General features: G+C 29.4%; 2 protein-coding genes and 1 long non-coding RNA gene across 9 annotated transcripts; 1 reads left to right on the plus strand and 2 right to left on the minus strand.

Moving 5' to 3' along the window:
- The first annotated feature begins 1,267 nt into the window (after positions 1-1,267).
- LOC142597790 (uncharacterized) lies at positions 1,268-7,874 on the plus strand. The gene is made up of 2 exons (XR_012832410.1): positions 1,268-4,877; positions 4,948-7,874. It is a non-coding gene; the product is annotated as an uncharacterized LOC142597790 (long non-coding RNA).
- Positions 7,875-11,443: 3,569 nt separating this feature from the next.
- Positions 11,444-27,248, minus strand: LOC124497743 (uncharacterized). 7 transcript variants are annotated; one of them, XM_075733838.1, is made up of 5 exons: positions 26,982-27,121; positions 25,695-26,830; positions 19,906-20,168; positions 11,872-15,329; positions 11,444-11,799 (listed from the first exon to the last, which is right to left on the minus strand). In XM_075733838.1, exons 3-4 carry the CDS (start codon positions 20,035-20,037, stop codon positions 12,243-12,245), a joined length of 3,219 nt encoding a protein of 1,072 aa, XP_075589953.1. In that variant the 5' UTR covers positions 20,038-20,168; positions 25,695-26,830; positions 26,982-27,121; the 3' UTR covers positions 11,444-11,799; positions 11,872-12,242. The 7 variants fall into 7 exon arrangements, with proteins under 7 accessions (XP_075589953.1, XP_075589954.1, XP_075589952.1 ...); XM_075733839.1 differs by lacking the exon at positions 25,695-26,830 and adding an exon at positions 21,779-22,111 and having other exon boundaries at positions 26,982-27,114; XM_075733837.1 differs by lacking the exon at positions 25,695-26,830 and having other exon boundaries at positions 26,982-27,248.
- Positions 17,973-19,863, minus strand: LOC124497440 (uncharacterized). Its single transcript, XM_047061093.2, has 2 exons — positions 19,179-19,863; positions 17,973-19,081 (listed from the first exon to the last, which is right to left on the minus strand). Exons 1-2 carry the CDS (start codon positions 19,412-19,414, stop codon positions 18,610-18,612), a joined length of 708 nt encoding a protein of 235 aa, XP_046917049.2. The 5' UTR covers positions 19,415-19,863; the 3' UTR covers positions 17,973-18,609.
- Positions 27,249-27,608: the final 360 nt, after the last annotated feature.

Below are 27,608 nucleotides of genomic sequence, written 5' to 3' on the forward strand. Positions count from 1 at the left end.
GAGAATTTTCAAAGTTTCGGTATTTGTGTGTGTGTTTGGTAGAAATAATTTCACTTTTTTTTTCATTTACTGCCACAGAAACTTTCTTTATGGTTGATTCAATTCGTAGTTATTTTGTGTTTGTTTGAATTTGGTTGAATTCTTTTTTTGTGTGTGGGGGAGGGGGGGAGTTGAGAAAAAAAATTTCAAAAGTCAAACACAACCACGTAGAATTGTATCAATTTCATTTTTTCATCACATATATAAATCTTATTTGCATATACCACCAATCTATCGAAATCGATACACAACCACCATACCATACCATACTATTGATGATGAACAATAACCAACAATAAAGTCGACAACGATTGTCTATGTCTGTGTGATGTGTTCATCATCGACATTCGATGTTTTCATAAAAGGTTGTGTGTTCCAGAATTTCATCATCATCATCATCATCATTTGGTAGCTGTGATAGAAATAATGATTTTTTAACGACTTTTCAACAAATCACATTATTGTGTGTGTGTCCGTATAACCATCAAATCAATGTTTTAAGCCTTGTACTATTAAACTATTGTCCCAATGGCTTTACGACGACGATGACGACGACAATAACGAAAAAAATAGATTAGAATTGAATTGAAGTAAATTTTCAACAAAAAAAAAAATAAAAAAATAAAAACTCACTTTTTTTCATTGTTGAAATGAATTCAATTCGGTGGGGGCAGAATCGGGTTGTAGTTTAATGAAACAAAACAATTTTTCATTTTGCTCCCACCACCATCGTACCATCACCACCACGCACAAAATGAAAAATGATTCAAAATGTCAAATGTTTTTTTTTTGTTTCATTTCACAAACTTTGACCTCTCGTGTCTCTCCACCCATCAACCAGTAACCAGTTAAGGATTTTCGATTCTTTTCTTTTCTTCTTTTTTTTCGAATACGAGAAAAAAAAAATCGATACATTGTTTTTGATGGGCAATGAATCATTCGGTGTAGATTTATATCTCCTTTGAGAATTTTCTTTCACAATTATTTAATGTTAAATTCCTCCATTTTTTTCTATAAATGTCAGCATTTATGGTTCCGGGGTCAAATCATTTGGCTTTTACAGAAACAAAAAAAACCGATTCAAAAATCCATTGTATGGGCGGGTATATTTCACATGTGATTCACTTTTCATCGGTTCTGCACGGTTGATTTTTTCCACATCATCATCATGATCCATTTCGATTGGTGTTGGTGTTGGTATTGGTATTGGTGGTGATGGTGATTATATATGTAATGGCCATGCATCCACTCCCATTTATTTCACTTGTTACTTTCTGGTTACCATATTTGGATTGAAATAATGAATATGGGTGAAGATAACAATAAGAAGTGAAGGTGACATTAATTAGCTTATTTTTGAAGATATTTCAAGAATTTGGCAATGATTAAATAGGTCATGAAATTATATTTTCTATTTTCCCTCTTATTATTTCTTTTGCTTTATTTTTGGCAATCTCTTACGCTTTGCATCTTTATTCTTTTGGTATATAAACCATAGACAGACTGAACATTGGGATCCGTTATTTCGCCGTTCATTTTCATCTAATTTTATTCTATTTTAATAAATTTTGTTCAATGTCTAAAACGTGTATTTGATGATCATTTATTTCGAGTTTGATTGCGTTTAATGTGATCACCGTCGGTTATTTAGATTTTGGAATAAAACGCGACTCTAGTGGCCGAAATAGTGAGTATTATCAATTCTCAACCCTCGATCTAGCTGTTAAAAAGTCTGGTAAGGAATAACTTCCGCCAGGTCTTTCAAGCCAACAGGATTCAGTCTAATCTGTGACTGGATTCTACTCTATTGCTTGAGAATAATAATACTTATTAGACGAACGTTTTTCCTCTATCTATTTTGTGAGTTGTTGTTATATCAACGTTAACTCCAAATATCTCAACACACATTAATCATTCAAATATAGCGTCCCAGACCAGGGTTTGGTCCATAATAACACGTGTTACAATTATTGAGTCAAATTTATATTATTTATAATATTTTGGACGCCATAAAACTTCTCTTGGTAAGTTTTGCTTGTAAATAAATTCTTAATTTGTTTTTTTTAATTTTTCTAATTAAAATGGCCACAACAAGATCACTGACTCATGATCTTATCAAAACTGCCAAGTTGAAGGTTGATCATGTACACAAGACTTTGTTGGAAATTAAAGATGAGGTTGCTAGAGAACTGACTAGCGACCGTATTCAACAATTGTATGTCCATTTGGGAGATCTACGTGATTTAATAGTCAACACTATGTCATTAGTAGATAAAGGGGAGAAAGAAGGTAATAAAGTTCTTCCCATTATTGATTTGGCTACAACTTGTTTGATAATGATAACAGAACTAACTTCTGAATTAGATTCTAAAGCTGTTAGTAGATCTTTATCTCTTCCAACAAGGTACGAAAATGACGGTGATAGGATCTCTTCCGTTTATACATCAGGTTTGGTAACACCAAAACATTTCGGAAGAAATCTAGAAATTTCGGATCCAACTACTACAGTTTTTACATCTTCTGTAAAAACAGTTCACACTGAAATGTTTTCCACACCAGAATCCTTGCCAAACACGAGAGGTTTTATTGCAAGATCACTTGTTTCCAGATTATTTTCAAGACCTAAATTCCTTGATTTAACTGCTCCAAAAACAATTAATTGAGAAATTTAACGTTTTCATAAATATTGGTGAAATTAGCTCAATTAGCATTGTCACCTGTCGAATTAACCTGATGAATGAAGTTTCCCATCAATTTAAGTTTCTATTGTATAAAGAGTTGTTGATCGGATAAAATATTATTTGGGAAAGGTTTGATCGGTTTGAATATCGAATTATTTCTATTATCAAAAATTTTAAATTGATTTGTCAATTTAACGGTAAAGTAGAATTTTTATCAAAGAATTATTCCAAACAAACTAAGGTTGCTAGCTCCATTGAATGAATTGTTAAAGTAAGATCGAGATTTTAATTGGACAGCGGATGTTGAAATAACATTTAATAAATAATTAAAATCTTAACATCTGATCTGGTGTTACATATCTTTGATCCTGATAAAGCAGTAATTACTATTACTTTTAAATCCAATGTTAGTATTGGGGCTGTCCTTAAACAAAAGATACTGAATTGGATGATGACAGAGATATGTTAACGGTTGGGTATTTCTTTAGAAGATTATAACAGTATAAGATAAATTATTCTGCTTTCGAAAATGAATGCTTAGCTATAGTTGAATTATCAACATACGGGCATCATTAAATGTATTGGAAAGAATTAATAATTCAAACTAATCATAAGTATTTGAAGTTTTCAACTCAATTTTACATCCTCAACCATAGAATTTTGAATTGAGTTTTGGGGCTAAAGTCAATACAATTTTGAAGTTGTATCTAGAATGTCTAAAGCAAAGCAGTTCTAAAGAAAATAAGGTTACTTCATCATCTCGGCTCGGCAGCAGAGCTATCTAAGATAAATTCATATTGATTTTATTGGAAATTTTAGAGAGTTTTCTCTTAATTAAGGTATTTTCATGTGACAATAGACACATTTTATTGATACGTTTGGGGAGTAATTTCTAAAACCCAAACGTAAGTGATTTTCAGTGATCAAATAATAAAATTATATAAAAAAAAAACTTAGTTCTAAGGCTAGAAGGTCCATTAGGAAATTTTAATTTGATTTGTCCATCACCCCCTGATGTAGTGAAAACCGTTTGTGAATCATGAAGATATTGTTTACATAGAAAATATTGATCTGGTAAATTCAAATGAGTTAGTTCCTGAAGAATCCGATGAAGAAGAGGAAGACATACAGTATGAGCAATCAGAGTTAGAAGACAATTTGATCACAAGAAATTTTGAATTAGTTCAAACACCTGTATCTCCACTTCTCTCAACGACATCGACTTCAATTTCTAACCAAATTTAAACACGTCACAACCAACTAGATTGGCGTTAATGAATCATCTGTTTACCATCATAAATCTCCAATTATATGAATCTATCATGTCCCAAGATAATAATAATCGAATAAACAACAACATAAAACAATCAAAACAAATGTTAAATTTTCATCAAGATTTTGTTTTCTTCCAACAGTAGTGAATTCAGTAGTTGTCAATGTATATAAATCAAAAATATTTTGCTGTATCATACAGTCAGCATTATATTTCCTCTTTCCTTTCCTATTCACACAAATTCGCCATTATTTTCGTTGATTTTGAAAAAAAAGAAACATCGACTTGTCTACAGCTTACGTCTATGCACAGATCAACATTCATCTTAAATCATTATAAATGGTAATCAAAGGACACTCGTGTGAAGTTTTACAAGATGGCTAAAGAAACGAAGAATAACCGTTTGGTCTTTTGACATCTTTAATGAAATATGTTATGATGCAGTGTTAAATGTGTTTGATGTAGTGATTTTATCATCAATAGTTGTAGCATCGATGATATTTGGTGCTTTCGTTAAAAAACCGAATACAAATCTCTGATCAATCAATAACAGAGATAGAAAATAGAAGATTTGTCAAAAGATTTATGAAGATATTTACAAATTGATTTAACATCTAACAACGAACTAATCAAAATAGAATGTGTCTACGTAACCAGATTCATTTCATCTATATTCAGTGCCAGTATTCTACAAGCAGAATGAAGTATCATTGAAGTATTTGAGTGAAAATCTCCGAAGTTGTTTGCAATTAAAACCACAAATGAAGATAATTGTTGCTTTATGAAATACACTGGTCTGAATTTCTATTCCCTTTTAAAAGCGTCAGACATTTTCTTCGATTTAATTAATGATTATCAATCGACATTTGTGTTCCATTCAATTAGTAAGAAGAATATTTGTCTAGAAGATATATGGAATCTTTTTCACTGTTTGGGTCAACGTTTCCTTATAAGAGTCAAGTTTATGGAATTCAACATGGACGAAACATCATTGAAATGGTTGGTTGATAACATAAAAAAAAAAAAAAAAATATCATCATGACAGAATCTTCATAATCAAACCTCATTGGTCTTCAACGAAAAACTAGCTGTGAATTAAGTGTGATTGAAAAAAAAAAAAATTTTTTTTTTGCAGTCTAAATTATTTATAATTATAATCATTGGTTAACATATTTGGCACAGAAACTATTCTTTTTTGTATTGTAAAGAAACAATTTAAATTTATTGTATCGAAACAGTTGAATGTGTTTTAAATGTTTTACCTTGATTGACAAATTATATTTGTAATGAATTTTCATTCTTTGAAAAGCGAATAAGGAATCAATGAACGGTCAGTCTGGTTTTATACTAAACTTTGTTAGGGAATTATTTTAGATCACTTTTCATTTCTTTTCTTTTCTTTTCTTTCTTTTGCTTACTTTTATGTGATCTAAATCTTTTCTCAACCCCTACCCCTTTTCTTTTGCTTCTCATGTATGATATGCTTTTCATTTTTATCAATGTTTACTCATCGAACAAAGAAGATTTTCTAACAAACTTCCAACGTCACTCTCTCTCTTCTAAGTTGCTTGAAACAAACTACGATGTTTTGAATTGAATATTGTTTTCAACAATTTTTCAATTTAATGGAATTTGTCCATTTCAAATTTCTTTCGTATTGTTTTTGGAATCTGTTCCTGATAATGGAAAATATAACGATTCATCACAATTCATTATACGTTATATTTTGAAATCAATAATATTGTTGTCATTGGTGACTACCGATTTTTATCAGTCTATGATGATAAAATATAAATTGTTGGATACCATTGAAGAAATTCTGAAATCATTGAATATTCTCAAAAAAAAAAAAAAAAAAAAAAAAAAAATTGTTGAGTGTTCATCTTTGTTTTGAACTAATAGTGAATGATTCATCATTAATTTCATCAATTTACTTTTCAAGATTATTGATCTATCGTAATGATAGATATTAAATCTTGGATTAATAATGATTGAAATCGTTATTTCAATCCAGAATATGAGTTATATTCATCAAATATTGAATTGTTGAAATTGTTCATCACCATCATTTGATTTAATATCATCACCATCAAAAATTTAAAATTATAGTTTTGTTCAGTGATATTGAATAAGATTTTTTTCAAACGATCTTGGAATTTATCCACAATGTTAAAGCAGAAATTTTGGAAAAGAATGATTAATCATGTTGGTCATGATTTAAAATCATTTGAAAATCATTTTTCGAAATTTAATTGATCAATCGATTCAAATTATCAAAGTCAAACTTTGGCCATATGAAGAATTTATAAACAATATTTTCAAAATTGATAAAAATCGTGATAATTTTATAAAATGCTATTTCAATCATAATTGTGAATTGTTTTACAGAATATCAAAATATGTGAATTATTTACCATCACTATCATCATTACCATTAGTTTTGTTAACTTCATAATCCATAAAAAAAAAGTGATTCCTGAATATGTTTCCAAATCAAAAACAATATCAACACCCTCACAAAAGTTCACAACGACAACTTTATTGTCATCAATTATTGTTTCGTCAATAATAACGACGATTATGAATGATAATGGAATAATCAATGTTTGTGAGAAGGATACTTCAATTTAAAAAAAAAAAAAAAAAACGTTTAATTCAACGAACTGAATGACTGAAGTGTTTCATTTAAAAAAAAAAACCATCTGAAACATCAATTTTAAGTTGTTATCCAGTTATCAAATCAATATCCTCGAAATCGATTATAACCATGAACAAACTTAAAGTTTTCACCTATCTTGAAATTAACTACGAGGAAATCTAAAGTTCCTGTCCATTTTGACAATCAAAACCATGAAATTGAAAATAAATAAATCATCAACATCAAAAAAATTAATCCTGAATTTGAAACCTGAAGAATCTAATAAATTGATTCATCAAAGTAATTTGAAAATTCTGAAAAGTTGAATCTATGATGATCAACGAAGAGCGTGGAAAATCGATAATCAATATTTTAAAGAAATTCAAATTATTGGAACAATAATTTCTGACATGATCATTTCATTGCAATTGATCTATTTGATTAAATAATTGAATTCAATTAAAATTAATTGAGAAGAATATGTCATATACCGAAAAATTGGTAATAATTAATAATGATCAATAATGAAACAAACAATTCTTCACCTTTGGTAAAAATAGAAGAAGACATAGTGAACCAAAATGAAACAAGCAAGAGTTCAACTGATACATTTGAAAATAAGCTATATCATACACTTTCCTTTTCCTTTTCTTTCTTTGCTCTTTTATTTCCGACCTAATTTCCGTCAAAGAGTGGGGGGATGTAATGGCCAAGCATCCACTCCCATTTATTTCACTTGTTACTTTCTGGTTACCATATTTGGATTGAAATAATGAATATGGGTGAAGATAACAATAAGAAGTGAAGGTGACATTAATTAGCTTATTTTTGAAGATATTTCAAGAATTTGGCAATGATTAAATAGGTCATGAAATTATATTTTCTATTTTCCCTCTTATTATTTCTTTTGCTTTATTTTTGGCAATCTCTTACGCTTTGCATCTTTATTCTTTTGGTATATATAAACCATAGACAGACTGAACATTGGGATCCGTTATTTCGCCGTTCATTTTCATCTAATTTTATTCTATTTTAATAAATTTTGTTCAATGTCTAAAACGTGTATTTGATGATCATTTATTTCGAGTTTGATTGCGTTTAATGTGATCACCGTCGGTTATTTAGATTTTGGAATAAAACGCGACTCTAGTGGCCGAAATAGTGAGTATTATCAATTCTCAACCCTCGATCTAGCTGTTAAAAAGTCTGGTAAGGAATAACTTCCGCCAGGTCTTTCATATATTACGGGGGAGTGGAAGGATTTGCGAAACGAAAAATAAAAATCAGCACTTCTGTTCTGTGTGTATATGTTTATGGCAACGGTAATGGTGGTAAGGATGGGCAAATGTTGTGTTCAAGAATTTAATTCCAAAACGACAAAAAAAAATTCCATTTTTTTCGATTATAAACATCAAAGATCATCATCATCATATATATAATCGAATGATTTGATTCAATGTCATCATCCATTATATATTCGATATATTGCAACGGCGGTCGTAATAACCGATTTACATAGGGAAATAAAAAAAAAATGCCGGAACCACAATAGAAGAGAGATGGAGACAAAATGTTGATGGTGGTGATGATGATTCCACCATCACTACGAATAATACAGCAGCAATTTATGAAGAGTTTTGACATTTGAAAACTTTTTTTTCTTTTCTTCATCATCATCATCATTTTGTTTTGACTTTAACGATTGAATTGAATATTAAAACGAACGAGATTCAATGAGATTCCAGTTTTTTTGACTTTAGTTATGATTGTTGTTGTGTTTATTCACATGTTGACGAAAAAAAAGAAGAAAAATTGAGTGAATGCACTGAATGAGATGAATTCATATAAAGCACAACAATGAAATGGGCCTAGAATCTAGGCCCTATAGATGGATGGATGAATGGATGGTTGACTGACTGACTGACTGAATGAATTCTGTTTTTTTTTCTTCATCTTAAAGATTCATAAGAAGAAATAAAAAAACATTCAAGAAATAAATAAAAAGAACGATGCTGATGATGATGATGACGATACTTTCTTCTTCGATGGTTTCGGTTGGTTTGATGATAATAATAAAATGTAAAATGGATGAAAAAAGAAAAAAAAACAAACTGTACAAACAAGTGATGTAGTCGTTGTTGTTGTTGTTGTTTTGTTTTTTGTTCATCTTTATATATTATATTAGATGATGATGATGATGCTTTTGCTGTATATAAAGAGAGATGAACGATTCTGGATCATGAACTACATTTCATATATTCTCTTTATGAATTCGGATTTATGAAAAGTGGTGGTGTCTGGTCTGGTCTGGTCTATGGTTATATTATAATACATGTATAAGATTTGTTTTGCTATTTTTTTCCATCTTGATCTTGATCATAATCATCATTGTGATAGACATCATTTTCGGTTATTGTTTTGATGTTTTTGTTGTTGTTGTTGTATATATGATTTGGCCATGAGGGAATCTGGTCTATTTTCATTCCATCATCATCATCATCATTGAAAACATTTCATTTTCCGATTTTTTTTTCCGTCTTGTGATTCTGAAACTTTTATTCGGTTGATTCATTTTTTTTACTTCTTTATATATTTTGAATTCTTATGTTGATCCGTATACATATGGCTTCCGTGATGGTCATCATCATCAGTTTTCTATGAACGATATATATAGTTATTATTATTATTATTATTGAAAAAAAATATATGCAAGGCCTTTTTACTCACACCAAGAGATATTATTGATTCTATTTTTTTTTCTCAGTATGATTGATCGAAAACGGAAAGAAGAAGAAAAAAAAGATTCTTGTCGATCGACATTTTTATGATGATGATGATGACGATGAATTGGATGAAAGGAATTTCTTTTTGAAAAATGAAGATTGTAAAATTTCTTTGTAAAGAATTCCTCCCTTATTGTTGTCGCTGTTTAAAAGTCAAATATGAAGGTAGTGGTTGTTCATTGGTGGTGGTGGTGGTGCTGGCGGTGGTGGTGGTTGAATTGAATCGAACTTGGAAATTTATAAATGGAATTCAAGAATCAAAAGAACCATATCATCCATTCATTATATACATAGTGTTTATTTATTCCGTTTCATGATGATTTCACTTGGGAAATGGCAAATTATCATCTATGATAAAACAAATAAAAACAAAAAACAAAACAGAATGTCATTAATTGTCACACTAATATAATCATTAAAGAAATAATGATTGTTGACATATTCCATTTCAACAAATTGAGAAGAATCATAAATGATTTGGTCATCATCATCATCAAGCATCGGTCGTTTGGTCATCACGATCATTTACGATTGATGACAGATGATTGAAAAACAATTTTCTATATGAGCAAAAAAAAAAAAGAAAAAAGTAAACAAGTCTATTAATAGAATGAATGATGAATGACGATACAAACTTTTTTTTTGTGACAATTAACAGTTATAACTGATCATTTTTGCGAATGAGTTTGTGAGTTGAAATTGAAATTTCACAATTTCGGCCGTCCAATCTAGCCTATATTTTTTTTGATTGAATCTTCCTCATGGAAGGGTCAATAACGCATTTTCACCACACACACACACACACACCTGGAAATGGAATAAAATTATTTGATTCACTGGAAAAACCATCATTAAAAAATGATGAGATAAATGGTGATGGTTTTCCAACCCAAAAACCACAAAACAATGTTTTTAAAAACTTTTTTTTCTGTTCTTCTTCTTCTTTCTTTTTCTTTGTTTGTAATCAATATTAAAAGCAACCAATTCAATTGGTCATCCATCATGATGAAAATGAACAGGAAAAGGAAAGAAAATGTACAACTTCATCATCGTATGTCACTATCTTCTTCACTCGATGGGTGTGGTGGCAAATGTGTGTATCAGGAAACGGAACAGCTATCTTGGTTGTCCTTGGATTTTTATCAAAACTTCAGAATTGAGGAAAAATGGAATATTTTTTCAAAACAAAAATCATTTTTATGATACCTCATCGCTGCTAGGAGTGACAATTTTTTGCCCTTTGACCTCTAGAGACTCGAGGTATCAAGTTCATATGACATGATTCTTGTACCTTGTGGTGCGACATTGATCATACAATTCCCATCGAAATAAACATGAGAAAAAAATAGAAATTAAATGGCCAGAAATGAATTGAATGAAGAAAAGAAAAACAAAATGATGAGATAAATAGTGAAACAAAACAATGTTTTTAAAAACTTTTTTTTTCTTCTTCTTCTTCTTCTTTGTTTGTAATCAATATATTAAAAGCAACCAATTCAAAATCAAATGATTGATGAACATTAATGTGGGAGGATGAATTGAATTGTAGTTTTTTTGATTTGAACATTAATGTGGGAGGATTTTGTTTCAATTTTTCTTTTTTTTTACTGATTCATAGCCAAAAAAAAAAACAAAACAAAAAAAAAAAGAGATTCATTTTAATTTGAATGGATGTATTGGCAAGTGCACATATGTCAAAAAAATAAAATAAATAAAAGAATTCCAATTGTAAAATGAAATTCATTTCAATTTTTTAAAGAATCAGATTTATCAAACACTAAAAATTTATAAATGGATAAATAATGAATTCTTATACACATTTCGTTTCATTACACAATCTGTCAATTATTCCGATTTCCAATTCCATTGTCATTTGGTTGATTCTGATTATTGAACTACAAATATCAAAAAAAAAAAAAAAAAAAAATTCTCATCCATGAATCGAGTTTTGTTGGATGGAAAATATTTTTTTTATTATTATTCTAACGATACCAACAGCCATCTAGTGCCGGCAAAACAGATTACAAAATTTTGAAAATATTTAAAACTTTTATTTATTCATTTTTTCGATTTCATTTCATTGATTGAATTTCTTTTTATGAATTTTACAACAAGAATTACATCAACATATCATGTTGTAATTTTTTTTTGCAAACATTTAAATAAATATTAAATTAAAATAAAATAAAAAAAAAATGCAAATATAAAAATCAGCATATATAGTATGTATGTATGTATGTATGTGGAAATCACAAAATTTGTCAAATCAAAATTGATGGAAAATTGGAAGATCAATCAAGTAATATGTTTATATGTTTTTTTTAAGGGTAAAGTTGAGCTTTTTTTTTATTTGTCAAAAAAATGAATAACAGCTAAGGATCACATCTATAGAACAGAAAAAAAATGAAAAGAGAAAATTTAAAACAATGAAAATGCATCAGTAGCAATTATATTTACATTTTAGGCATTCAATGATCAATCATCATCGATTTCATTTTTCTGGTAAAGTTGTTGTTGTTGTTGGCATTGATTTATCATCATCATCATCATCATCAACATCAATAATATCTGATGATAATTCCGTTACTAAATCACTAGATTCTGTATCCATATCATTTTTATTTTTATTTTTATTTTGATTCTCAATTTCTTTTAGAGTTTTATTGCTAATATAAACTTCAAAACCATCCAAATCGTAAACAATTGTAGCTTCTGGTGGTTCTGTGGTCAATTTTGTTCTATATTTTTTTGTTGTCGTATCTAAATTAATGACTGTTCCTGAAAATATATTTGGCAATGGTGATACTGTCGTCGTTATTGATGACTGATCATTGATCGATGTTGGAATTAATTGGCATTACAAAACTATCATCCATAATAATTGCCTGTATAGTTGTTGTTTCCGTTTGATTTTTTCTAGTCATTTCCGTTGATGATTTATCTGTAATTGTTGTTGATGCTGTTGTTGTCGTTGTTTCTATTATTGGTGATATTGTCGTTGGTTTGATAATAATTTTCGTATCCGAATCCTGTATCTTTGTTGTTGTGGTTGTTGCTATTTCCGCCGGAACAACGGTAGTTAACGTAGTCATCGACGTTGTCGTCATTGGTGTTGTTGTTGTTGTTGTTGTTGTTGTTGTTGAGGGAATGGCTGTTGTTGTTGTCGTAATTTTAGTCACAATTTTTTCTGGATCATTTTTCAGTGTTGTTGTTGTTGGAATGTCAATCATCGATGGTGTCGTATTAATAACATTATTTATAGGTGAATTTTTACTCGAAATATTCCATGTATTTATCAATATTCCTACAGTTGTTGATAATGTCGATAATAATGATGGTGTTGATTCTTGTTTATTTGTTGTTGTTGTCACATTTTTTCGACTAGATTGGCTATCATTTTTACTATGATTAGAATTTGTTATTGATTCAAAAAATGTTTCCATCTGGCCAATTGCATTGAATCCAGTTTCTGGTTTATGTAATACAAATTGATTATAGAATGTAATTGCCAATATAATCGATACAAGAATCAATATCATAATGGTCATTATAATAATAGCCGAACGACAACAACTTTTCAAATAATTTTCATTTCTAGATTTAATTGTAATCAAATTATTATTCTGAAATTTTTTCTTTTTATCATTTTCATTCTGAATTGTTCCATTCATATGATTATCACCGCCACCTCCACGACCACCACCACCACCACCACCACCACGATGACGACGATCCATCTGTTGCATCATTTCATCAGGTGTCATATCATCAAAAAACATTCTATATGGTTGTTTAAGAATACGTGCTTTTGTTCGATCAGCATTACCATCATCATCATCATCATCATCACCATCGTTATTTCGATTTTTTCCATTTGATTCACAATCAATTTCACCAACAAATACTTGATTACGATATACATATGATGATTTATGATTTGATTGCCGTTGTTGATGTTGATGTTGATTTTTTTTATCTTTTTTCTTTAAATTCATTTTATTTTTATTATTATTACGATCAAATGAATGACTTAATGGTTGATGTGAATCACCAGAATCCAGACTATTTGGTCCATTTGTTGTTCCATTTGAAATTTCTGAACGATTTTCTGTCAAACTTAATGAATCTAAACGTTTTATATCGAATGTATTTATATTCATAATGTTTGATGATTCGGAATGTTCATCACCAACAGCAGCAGCAGCATCAGCACCACCAGTTTGATGATAAACCCAACCATATGTTGGTGATTGTGCACGACGATTAAATAATTTTTTTGTTTGATTTATACCCAATTGTTGCTGCTGTTGTTGTTGTTGTTGTTGTGATGAATTTGGATTTTGATAATGATGATTTTGTTCAGATATTGGTGATGGTGTTAAATTATCCATTATTGGTGTTGATATTGAATCAGAAATGGATAATGTTTGTGGATCAACATATGAATCTGAATTAGCTGATGATGATAATGATGTCTGTAATGATGTTGTATCCGATGAGATCGATTGTGGTAAACGTGGCCTTGGTGGTGGCGGTGGTGGTGGTGGTTTCCTCAATAATGTACCAGATTGTGATCCTGGCGTTGATGATGATAATTGTTGTTGTTTTTGTGGTAAAGTACTAAATGAACTTAATGTTGTTGTTGAATAAGCTGGTACATCATTGATTGTAGATGATGTATAACCACCGACACTATTAATATTTGCCGAAGGCTTTGAACGATTCAATGTATTTGTAATGGTAAATTGTTGCGTTGTTATTGGTGGTTGTTGATATTTACGTTTTTGTAATGTTGATATTGAATGATAATCCGGTGGTAATGGTGGTAATAGTTCAGCTATTTTATTTGTAGGTGTTAATTGTTGTTGTTGTTGTTGCTGTTGTTGTTGATCACCACCACTATCAATATCATCATCACATAATAATATATCCGGTGGTGGTGGTAAATCATCATCTATTTCATGATTATCACCACCACTACTACCATCTGTAATTGTCGAACTATTTGATGATAGTTCGGATACAGATGAATTTCTATGTTGCTGTTGTTGTTGTTCATTGGTATTTATCATTGATGATGATGATGGACGATAATCAACATAGAAAAGACTAGATGTTGTTGATGGATCACCGGATATATCAGATGATTGATTACTAATTGATGATGATGTACTAAATCTTGGATTCATTTGTATTGTTTGCATTGTTTGTATAGTTGGTGGTAATGGATGATTTGAATTAGGATTTTGTTGTTGTTGTTGTTGTCGTCGTTGAAATGATGACATTCCTATTGATTGTTGTTGTTGCTGCTGTTGGTGCTGCGATTCATTTGATGTGATATTCATATTCGATTTTGTTTCAGCTGATGATGATGTTGTTGTTGTTGTTGTTGATGATAAATGACAAAATTCAATTGGATCACTTAATTTTGATAATGTTGAATGAACATTTTTTGTCAAATGAAATGATGGAATGCTACGATTATTGGTTATTATTGTTTGCAATAATTGATTATTATCATTATCATTAGCTACATTCAATGGACGTGTTGTTGTTGTTGTTGTTGATGGTGAATGTTTTTGATTTGTACGTATTTCCACTAAATCTGGATGTGGATTCTGTTGTGGTAAATGATGTAAACGTAATGGATCATCATAATCAGAAATGGCTGTTGGCATAATTGTACCATCATTGAATGCTGGATTGACCACTGGTATTTCATCAACAACAGTGTTAATAAATGATTTTGAATGTCTTTTCACTGTTTTTGATGTTGTTACTTTCAAAGGATTATTTTGTTGAATCTGTAGAGAATTTTGACGTGGTAATGATAATGTTTTTAAATGCTGTGATTCTAATGTTGGTGTCAATACAAGATGATATGGATTCAATATAACGGATGGTGATTGACCAGTCTGAAAACAAATCAACAGGGCAAAAAAAAAATTTATTACAATCGATGAATGAATGAATGATTGAATAAAGTGGAATGACCGAATAATCAATAAAAATGTGAAAAAGTTACAGCACATTGAATAATGAAATAAACAAATGATGATGAACACAGAAAGTGTGTAACGCACCACCAATCATTGAAGTTAAACTATTTTTTAATCGAAAAAAATTAACGGGATTTTCTTTCTGTTTTCTGTTTTTGGTGACGCGTGTCGGTCGAATTCATCATCATTTTTTATTTTATTTTCCATCCATTTTTGAATACAAAAATGATATTATGTGTTCCTAGCAATTATTATTATTAGTGGTAGTAGTAGTGATGGCAATAGTAGAATATAAATACAAATACCAGGATTCTCATCATCCACCCACGCATACACACACACACACACACATTCATACAAACAACGAAAAAAAAATGACTACAAAACAGTTAGATTACAGATACACATCATACAGAGCCACATATATATGACTAATGCCCAAGTTATTCATTTTTTTTTTTTTTTTTGGTTGGCTTTTTCTCAAATCTCTCTCTCTCGCCTTATGTGTATATTAATTCAAATGATCGGATGTTCTTAATCATTTTTCTTTTGAATTTTAATCAATCCAAATCAATGAAATGGCCTGGACACAAAAATGAATGAATCATGATCAATTCACATAACGAGCAACGGATATACGTATATACAAAATATGTGCTGTTGATTGAAAAAACGTTGAAATGAAAATTCCACATGTTTAAATAACCAACAAAAACATAAAAAAAAACACATATTGAAATGTTTTGAATATTTCGGCATATATTTCTCTTTCTCACACAAACGCACACACACAATATTTATTTCCAACAAATGTAAATTATCGCGGCATTTTTTTTTATTTTTCGTCGATTCGGTTCATTTCAATATGATATTCAAAATCAACGTTTTTTTGTTTTGTTTTGTTTTGTTCAACGATTTTGATCAGTAAAACAGAACAAAATGAATGACAAAAATTCAGACAAATCGGTGGTGGTTGGTATATGATGATGATGATGATGAATATGGAATTTTTTGTTTCCACCACATATCATCAAAAAAAACTTGGCGTAAAATTGAACCAAAAAAAAAAAAAAAAATTTTGTCATCGTCATCCAACGTGAAAATCGTCATCATCATCATCATCAACATGATCACCACCATTTTATCTAGCTTAGAAATCTTTGGCCAGGGCCAAACTAAACAACAACAACAACAACAGCTAATACCCTCCACCCAAAATATACACACCAGAAAATGTTTTTCTGTTTTGTTTTTTTTTTTTTTTTTTTTTTGGTGCAATAACCAAAACATTTTAATGTTGTTTTTGATTCAAATATTACAACATGTATATATATAGAGAGAGAGAGTTCAATTTCATGATTCGGGTGAAAGTTTTTATTTTCACCAGTTTGTGTGTTTGGATTTTATTTGTTTGTCACACACACGCACAAACAAATATTCATTCTATGCTGGTTATTGCCATTTGATGTTGATGAATGGTGTGGTTATATTTTGATTACAAATAATCATCATCATCATCATCATAATCATATCATAATCATACCACCACTACCACTTCTACTACTACTACTACATATATGGATTATTTTTATTTTTTCAAAACAAAACAAAAAAAAAATATTTACAAATGAGCTACAGATAAAGGATATGATGATGATGATCATCATTGGATGATTTTTCTATATTTTTTTTTCTCTGACCTTTTTCGACGACGACGATAACACTTTAACGCCACCAATAACAAAAAAAAAATACTTCCGTTATATATGGCACTTGAACAGGTTGTTTGCCCGATTGTTTTTTTTTCAATCTAGGTTTTTAGGCAATTCATTTTAATGATGATTTATGATGATGATGATGATCATAATTGATAATCAAATTTATTAATATCAAATAAATGTGAATGGACACACAAAGAGAGAGAGAGAGAGAGAAAAAAAAACTTCATCATCATTTTAACCCAGACAAATGATTTTCAACGAGTAATAATAATTAAACACTGGAAATATAATGATGATGATTAACCAACACCACCACCACCACCACCAACATCGTGTTACCAATGTTTTAATTTCCTCGATTATGGTCGTATATTTAGTTTGATTGATTGATTTCCGTTCACGAATATATGACCAATGATGATGATAAGCAACAAAATAAAATTATAGCTACACACATATAATCATTACACACACACATTTCAACAATAACAAATTGACAGAAAAAAAAATGTATAAACAAAAAAAAACAAACAGCAAAAACTTTTTTTTCTTTTCTTTTCTTTGAATACCAGAGAAAAAAAAATGACTAAAATTTATCTAAACAAAAACCCAAACTAAAAACAACACTGATCAACAAGTAGCTGGACCCACACACACACACACACACACACATACACACTTGTTGATCGCGTTTATCATAAAACATGTGTGTGTGTGTGTGTTCAAAACATTTTTCAAATAACCAAAAAAAAAAAAAAAAAAACGAATGAGAAAAAGAAAATATTTTCATCATTTTAGCGTTTCCTCAAAAATTTTGTTGCTATGTTCATTATCAACATTGTTGATCATTCACACACACAGAATGAATGTTTTTATATCAAGATTGGAAATTTCAGATTACCACACACACACACACACACACAAAATGAAATGAAAAACAGTGAAACAAAAATCAAATCGAAACTTTTTGTTTCTATGAAAAAAAATGACAAAATTGAAAAATTTTTTTGGGAAAAAAAAATTCCAGAATTTTTTTTCTTTCTTTCTTTCATTTTTACAATTATCATCACAGATATTATCATTATGATAAAAATGGAAAAAAACAATAACAGAAATATGGCATTATACATTATAAATTTTGTTTTTTTTTTAAACATCACCCCTTCCCCTTTGATATTAAACATTAAACATTAACAAAAAAAAAAACAAAAAAATGATTCAAAGATCATTATCACTAGAATTTTGATTAGCATATTAGCGGTGGGTGTGTGTGTAAGTGTGTATGTGTTTGATATATAGTTGAACAAATGATAGATTTTTTCAATGTTAGAAAAATGAATAGAAAAAAAAAGAATGAAAAATTCTTGTTAATGATCAATTGATGGTGGGTGGCTAGGTGGTGGTGGTGATTAAATACGATTTTAAAATCGAAAAACGGAAAAAGTTGCAGCTACTGCTACTGCTGCTGTTGATGATTAATTTACGGTTCTTGCCAATAATTGATGATGACGACGTAATCGTAATTGTAGCCTAGTTCGTGAAGATACCGGTGATGAGTTTACCATCATATTGTAGACAGCAGTAGTAGTACTAGTAGTAGTAGTGCTAGTAGTTGCCACTATTGTCGTATTAGAATCTGTATCATTACGTAAATTTCGATTGACATTTGTTCGATTATTTCGACGTCGTTTAATGTTACGATTATTATTATTATTATTATTGGCCGTATCATCATCATTATTTGAATCATTTGTTATTCGCTGTATGGTACCAGGTTTTTCCAATTCCAACAAATGTTCCGGTATTGACCATTTTTTACTCATTTGATCACGCCAATGTATGGTTAAACGGCAAATAGGACAGGAAAATAGAAAATTAACTGATACGGAATTTTCAAACCATTGTATGATGCATTTTTCATGAAACAAATGCATACATGGTAATCGTCTTTTTTTTCCATATAAACACACATAAATATAATGAAATGAAATAATTATCATCATCATCATCAACAACAATCACATTCACTATACAAATTACATACCTAACATTTGTATTTGGAATAAATTCATCAAAACAAATGATGCAATTTTCATTGCTCTTGTTGTTACAATTATTGATTGATGATGATAATTGTTTTAATGGCTGTTTATTGGATCGGCCACGACGTACAACAATCGATGGTTTATCATTATCATCATTATAATATTTATATGAATATGAATAACGATCAACAAAATTGACAAGATTTTGAGTCAATTGCAATGATGATCGATCCATTTTTTAATTTGATTTGCTTTTAGTTTTATTTATTTCTTCTTTTCTCTATTTCCTATTTCTTTTCTCGATCGATAAAAAAAATGACCACGGCAAAAGTTAGAATTTAAATCCAATACAAACAATATGAAATTTGATTCGTTCTTTTAATAATCAGTAATAATCATATAATATGAATGAAATTTGATTATTTTCAAACTTTTTAAAAATAAACACACAAATCGAATGAAAATCGAACTCATTTAGACAATACAATTATTTCGAATTACTCACTCACTAAATTCACTCGCACACACACACACACAACCATTGTAAAAAAAAAACACGCACACAATTTTTTTTATGAGATGTTCTTTCATAAACAATGTAAACAAAATTATCGCCATCTTGTGATCAACATTCGAATTGTAATAATTTTATCATCAAATCAATCAATCAATTTGATATAAATAGAAAAAATAATAATTGAAAAAAATAACAATCACCACACCTACCTTCATCATCATCATCATACGTGTTGTATTTGCCGGTAATGTATATTGGCCATATGTACCCGGTTGCTGTTGTTGTTGTTTTGAACGTTGTTTCTTCTTAATTGTTGTTGATGATGATTGTTGTTGATCCATTTTGTTTACTAATTTTTTTTTTGTTATGAAAAAAAAAATTCGAATCAACAAGATCACATCACCATCATATATATATATCGATGATTAAATTTCCAACAAGTCAATAATAAACAAACGATATTCAATCTAATCTATTTCAAAAGTAAGAAAAAGAATATGAAAAAAAACAAAAAATTGAAAATTGATGTCAATAATAATAATGTAATAATTTTGATCTTTCATACAATGTGAATATGAGAAAGACAGACAGACAGACAGACAAAAAAATGAGTTTAATCGATGAACTATTGATTGGTGGGTGGGATGAACAAAACAAAAATAAATATATCGATGATGATGACGGTGAAAAAAAAAGACGAGCAATTTTTTGTTTGTTTGTTTGTTTTTCAATTGAATCACAAAACAAAACAAAATAAATTCTATAAATAGGATGGATGGATGGAAATTGGACCAATCAATCGATTCAATAGACAAATATTTCGGTCAATGGATGACCAGATGATTGTGTGTTTCACACACAAAGATGAATTTATCGATTGAAGACAAAAAAAAATTGATAAAGGTATGTGAAGTAAATTGGTGATTTCTTTTCTGTTATTGTTTTTGTTTTTTGATTTAAATTAGATCAAAATAATCATCACATATCTACCTGAATCAATCACAATTACGTTTTTTACCAAAAAAAAAAATCACACCATTTTGTGGTCATTAATTATGATGACATTTTCTGGTTTTTCATTACGTCGTATTATTATTATTATATTTATATATATTTATGGTCGGTCGGTTGATTTGGCAACACAATCATTTGGCAATTAAATTCAAAATTTCAAAACAAAAAAAAAATTTTTTATTACCATCCTGTTATGACATTCAATAAAACCGAAAAAACAAAAAAAAAATCAAATGATGGCTATGGATAATCATCATCATCATCATCATCATCAATGGATCATTGGATCACATAGATACGCTCATTGTTATAAATGTGTTTTGGCGGTTTTTTTTACATATCGCTCAATTCTCAATCATTTCATCTGTGTGTAATATATAATTTCAAATGGGGCGTTTGTGATTTATCAAAAAAAATTTTTTTTTCTAAAGTAAAACATCTACTTGATGAGATATGATATGTGTGTGTGTGTGTCTGAAATATCAAACAATCATGTCGTCATATTGAAGATTTTTTTTCTGATTTTTTTTTTCATTCGATCACTAGAACAACAACAACAACAACAACGATAACGACGACTACCAGAAAAATGAAATCATGTTGATCCAATTAATTATCATCCATCCATTCATTCATTCATTCAATTCAATCCGTTTTTCTACTTAATGCCCTTAGATCCGATGTTGTTTTTTTTTCTCATTTGGAGAGTAAGTATATACTGTGTGTTCTACTAATGAAATTGAAATCATGTCATCAATCGTAAGTATGATTTTTTTTTTTTGATTTGTTTTTTTCTTTAGTGTGTGTGTGTGTGTGACACATTTTTTTTTTTTTTGGAGACATTCATCATACATATATATAGCACCATAATTGGGTAACAACGAAATGTCATTTTGGATCACCGATGATGATGATGATGATTGATATGTGTCGGATTAATTTTGAAAATTTTTTTACAAAATTGAAATTATCATCAGGTGTACAAAAAAAAATCACCACACTACACAACTACTACTACACCCACTGGATATAAAAAGTTTTTTAAATAAACAAATTTGTGAACATTACCTGTGTGTTCATCGATGAAGAACATGATGATTGATTAGATCGATAGATTCGACACACACACGCACGCACAAAAAAACAATCACACACACACACACACAGCCAAATAGTTAAATCAATAATTGATGATCGATTATTACAAATGAAAATTGTAATCAGCCAAAAAAAAATGTCAACATCACATATAATAATCAATTATGACATAACGTTAAATAATAACTAGATGAACCTTGAACCTTGAAGCATTGAACTTCATCTAAATCCATGTTGATCATCACATAATAATTTATCTGGACAATGGTGTTTGTCACATTCATCACACCATCCTTTACTACTCTGACGAAAAAAAATGAATGAATGAATGAACGAATTTACTGACAGAGAAAAAGAGAGAATGAAAGGATATCCGCAAACAATGTTGACAATCAATTTAAATTCATTTTAAAAATTGACAAAAAAAAAATTTTTTCTTCTCTGCTGTGTGGTTAATTGATTTGGAATCACAATCCATTTTGTTGTTGTTGTTGTGGCGGTGGTTGTGGGTGGTGATGGTGGTGGAAATTTTCCATTTTATGATGATGATGATGATGATTGAACTTTATTTCAAATAAACAAAAACGACAAACGCAATGATGACGATGATGATGATGATGATGATAATAAAAAAATGATGATGATATCCAGCCACAAATCTATTTATATATAGATGATGATGATGATCAAACAATTGGGCAATTGATGCATCTTAATAATAACACACACAGTGGTGTGTGTGTGTACCGCCTTAATTGATATTTTTTTTCCTGATAGTTGTAGCAAAAAAAAAGATATCGGGTTTTTTTTCTCCTAAGACTGCCATTATGGTGATGATAATGGTACTGGTGGTGGTGGTGGTGGTGGTGAGGTAGACAGGAAGATAGTGGCATTGTGTGTGTGTGTGAATAAACTCTAAACATATGAACAACAGTTATAAATTGAAAAATTCAATTGAATTGTGTGTGGCAAATCAATACAACCAACAACCGACAACAACAACAACAACAACAACGGTGGCAACGAAATTAAATCAGTGCAATGAAATAATGTCCATCAAATGGCAAATCATTTCGTTCGTTCATTTCATTCATTTTTTTGACAATGAAATTTCATTCGAAAAATTCAATCATACGAATCGGATACGGATCAAGATTAACTAGGAATATTAAAAAAAAAACGATTAATCCAATCCAAATATATCAAATGGTTCAATGTCAATTGTTCAATTGATTGATTGATTGATTGATATATACAACAACTATTTCATTGTATATATTGGATATATAAACGATGTAAACAAAAGAAAAACCATTTGAGATTGCAAACATACACACACACACACAGTTCATCATCAATTTTCATTGATTGATTGATTGATTGGTTGATGGTCATTTTCAGGAAGTATTTGCAATGATGATGGTGGTAATGGTGGCATCCATTATCAAATTTAAAAAAAAAATTCTTTTAAATCCAAATCTAAATTTGTTTATCTCCACAAAATATTGATCAAGATATAGACAACTAATTTTTTGTTCTGTTGTTCCTGTTTAATATTTTTTTTGTTTTTTTTTCGGGCAATAATTTCGATTTGCTCGAATGGATTCTCTCTCTCTTTCTCTCTATATATATGTTCACAATTTTTCCAGGATCAATCATGTTTGAAACAAATTCAATTCAATTGTTATATATTCCATAATCATGATCATCATTGTGATCATCAAGGAAATGATATTTGTATTCAATTTTTTTTTTGCTTTCCTGTTTGATATTGGTTTTTTGTTGTTGTTGTTGTTCATTTTCAAAATCAAATTCATATCTGATTGATTGGTTGGTTGGTTGGCTGGTTGCTTGTTTTGTCTTTTCTTTTGGTTTTTTTTTGTTTCAAATATTAATAAGTTAACCACCACCAACAACAAGATAATCTGAATCTCAAATTCTCATAATTACAGGTGGTTAATTAAGTATTAGATTTCCTATTGCAACCATCATTCTTTATTCATCTTCAATTGTCAATGTGAATGAATCTTTGAAATTCGAAGGATAAAAAGACTATATAATTAAAGAATCAGTTTGTTTGTGTTTTTCTCTTGATAAAATGTGTGAATAATTTCATTTGATTAGATTCAATTGTCTTTTATATTACCGGAATCATGAGGAAATGATCAATTTGATGGACAGTGTATTATATATACGGGTATTCATTTTTATCATCAATATATCAATCAATCAATCAGCTGTTTGAAACTCATAATAAAATGAATGAATACATGGATCATGTGTACACGATTTTTTTCTTACATTTATTCCACACGTCGTAATTCATCACAGAAAAAAAGTTGTTCAAGGTTCAAAGTTTTTTATATTGAATTTTTTTCAATTCATCAATCTTCAATTCTATTGTCTGTTATTAAACCGAATCGAGAATATTGTTTTTTTTTGTTTGTTTGAATCCGGGCACAAGGAAGTTTTTTTTTTTATTTCTCTTACACAATAGAAAAAAAACGGGTAAGAAAGAAATTTGATGATTTTTGGCCAATGATCAAATGATCAATGAATCATGTTTTGACCATATTGTGGGTCAGTGTGTGTGTGTCAACATTTCATTCATTCATTCATTCATTGTGTGTGTATTATACACGTTTTTTTGGCGATGAATGATGGCGCCAATATTATGTTTCATTTTGAATTGAATTGAATTGAATTTCTGTTGTTGTTGTTTGTGAATTCTTTGAAAACCCAAACAATGCGTGTGTGTATCGAATATCAATGGATCAATCATCATCATCATCATCATATGGGTCATTCATTCAATCATATCAATCATAATCAATAATGATGTAGAATGTGAAAGAATTTAATTTCCTTATATATACAAAAAAAAAAAACACTTGACCTTGAAAAAATTGTTTCAAAAAAAATGAAATTTAAATTACGATGCAAATTTGAATTTTTTTTTGTGCATACACACAAAACGAAATCATTTTTTTTCTCTCATTTTCCCATCATTATAATTATCAAATTTGAATTTGACTACCTCTTCATAAACAAAATTCTGTCATTTGTCATCTTTTCATGTGTTTACAATGATGATGGTAAGACGTAATAATCATTGTCAAGACAATCAAGATGTGTTTTTGGCTTTGTTTGGATTTGTTTTTTTTAAATTAATTATCACCATCATTTTAATTTTTTTTCATCAAGGAAAAAAAACACCATAGAACGTAGTGATACAGGGTACAGGTATGATGATGTAGAGAAAATTTAATTTGCCTTGAAAGTAAATGTGTGTATGTGTACATGTATGGTGACACTTGTTGTTGTTTTTTGTTTTTAATTTTGAATTTGGTAATTTTTTTTAATAATAATGATGATGATGATGGCAGAATTCATTCATGCATTATTCAATTTTTTTTGTTGTTGTTGTAAAATCTTAGATAATCGATCAATTGATCGATTTGATATCGGTCGTTTTTTTTTTTTTGATTGTTAAATATTAACCTCTTTCTTTTTTTTATTGTCTGTGTGTGATTGGTTGCCATAGTAACCATTTTTTTTTTTTTTTTGGTTGTTGCTATTATCATCATCATCATCATCATCATCGGAAATTGTAAATTCAGCCTAGGTAACCTATCTCTCTCTCTCTCTTGCTTTTCATACATTCTGATGAAAGTTCACCAACCCACATATAGCGAGGTCAGGTCATGCAAACACACACACAAAAAAAACAAACAAACATCCATTTTTGGACACGAATTATATCATATGATGATGATGATCAATCGAAATTCACACGCACACACACACTGATTGAAAATGCCAAAAATTTTTTTTTTCGGCCTCAAACATCATCATCAAGCCAAATGAATGAGAAAAAAAAACTTACCAGAAAAAAAAGCGAAATGAAAATTCTCATTGGTTGATGGTTGAAATTCTTTATGATTGCCGAATGGTGAAGAAAAAAAATTCACCATGATCATTCACCACACACTAAACAAAATTGAAATGAAAACAACAACGACGAAAAAAACACGTGCAATTGGCACAAAAAACACTGAACGTGGTTCCAAAAAAAACCTACAGCTACTTTCTCTCTTTCTCTATATATATACATGTTGTAACATTATTATTTTTCATCATCTGCCTCTCCCATGCTCAATTCAACAACAATCGATTGATTGATTGATTTTAAATTGTGAATTGTGAAAATCGAAAATTCGAATTGTTTTTTGTTTTCTTTTACTACTTCGTGATTTATCATCGAATTATATATTTTTATCAATGAATAAATGGATGATTGTTCATAATTTTTTTTTTGCACAAAAAAAAATTCTGATAAGATTTTTTTTGCCTTTCCGTGATTATTGATTGATATCATACACACACACACACACAGACATTTGTTTTCAATTTGTCAAATGTTGTTCATTCAATCAAATGCGGTTTTTTGGCTGCCATTTAAAAGATTTTTTTTTTCATTTATCATCATCATCATTTGTAATAATTTTCTAGTTGTTGTTGTTGTTGTTTTTATTGTCGTTGGTATTTGGCATCCATTACGATGCAATATTTAATTCTCATGATGAATTTTTCGTTTCTCTCTCTGGTTATTAGATTATTTTGTTATCATTGTCACCAATGAAAGAGAGAAAAGCCGAATACAGAAATGATAACAGAAACTACAAAATAATAAGTCAAAGTGAATTAAGAAAAAAAAACGAAGATTCCAGAATTTTTAATGAATGAATTAACCTAAACGTATACATACACACACACACACACGAATCGTGATGAATCGTTATAACCTTGGTGGGCCAAATGAAATGGAAATAAAACTCGAAATTCCACTTTGTCAAAATCGATCAAAAAAATTTTTTTTTTCTGATGATGATGATGAATGACAAACGTTGAATTATCTTTAAATTGAACATTTGAATTGATTATCGATGTTGATTATTGATGAACGATGATGACGACGACGACGTTTTAGAGTTGACACTGATGATGATGACGGTTGAAATTCTGATTTTTTTCGTTCGTTCGTTCATTTCATTAATTAATTTTAATTTGATTTTCAACGCACGCACATACACATGGCAACAACGACAACAACAAAAATTACCAGAAAACGGATATAGAATGAACGGAAAGAAAAAAAAATTGACGCACTTACCAATTAGCCATAAAAGATGATGCATGAAACAGGAAAACAATAAAAATTTGCAGACGATATTAGCCATTCATGTGATTTGCATCTTTTTTTTCATTCAATCAAAAACAACGAAACAAACATCAATCCGATATATTCAACTGGTGAACGACAACTGAATCTGTGAATAAAATAAAAGAAAGTAGAAGAAGACAAACAAAAAAACTTTCATCCTCATTCATTTATCATTAATTTAATTTACACAAAACAAAAAACACAGGTAAACACACTGTACAAAACACGCACACAGGTAGATACATGTTTCTCTGTCTCTCTCTTTTTCTCTGTGTGATGTTTGTGCAATCATCATTTTTATCGATTCTCATCAAAAACAACCACTACTACTACAACGATTTTTAATATGGTAAAAAAAGCGTCATCACCATCATCTTTATTATCCACACACTCACACACACACACATTGCATTTTTTATCGATTCGTTTCGTTTGAATTTTCTATCCATCCATCCATCCATCCATCCATTGCAAATGGAAAAAGTGAAAAAATACCTTTATCATCGACAACAACCACCATAACCACCACCACCACAATTATTGACCATCATTTGTTATTTGAATTCAATAGAAATC

The sequence above is a fragment of the Dermatophagoides farinae genome, chromosome 9 (genome assembly GCF_024713945.1).
Source record: "Dermatophagoides farinae isolate YC_2012a chromosome 9, ASM2471394v1, whole genome shotgun sequence".
Lineage (NCBI taxonomy): Eukaryota > Metazoa > Arthropoda > Arachnida > Sarcoptiformes > Pyroglyphidae > Dermatophagoides > Dermatophagoides farinae.

Coding starts and splice junctions, on each gene's coding strand:
- LOC124497743 (XM_075733837.1), bottom strand. CDS start 20,037: ATGGATCAACAACAATCATCATCAACAACAATTAAGAAGAAACAACGT. Junction 15,330..19,905: donor GTATGATGATGATGATGAAG/GTAGGTGTGGTG, acceptor ATTTGTTTTCAG/ACTGGTCAATCACCATCCGT.
- LOC124497440 (XM_047061093.2), bottom strand. CDS start 19,414: ATGGATCGATCATCATTGCAATTGACTCAAAATCTTGTCAATTTTGTT. Junction 19,082..19,178: donor ATTCCAAATACAAATGTTAG/GTATGTAATTTG, acceptor TGGAAAAAAAAG/ACGATTACCATGTATGCATT.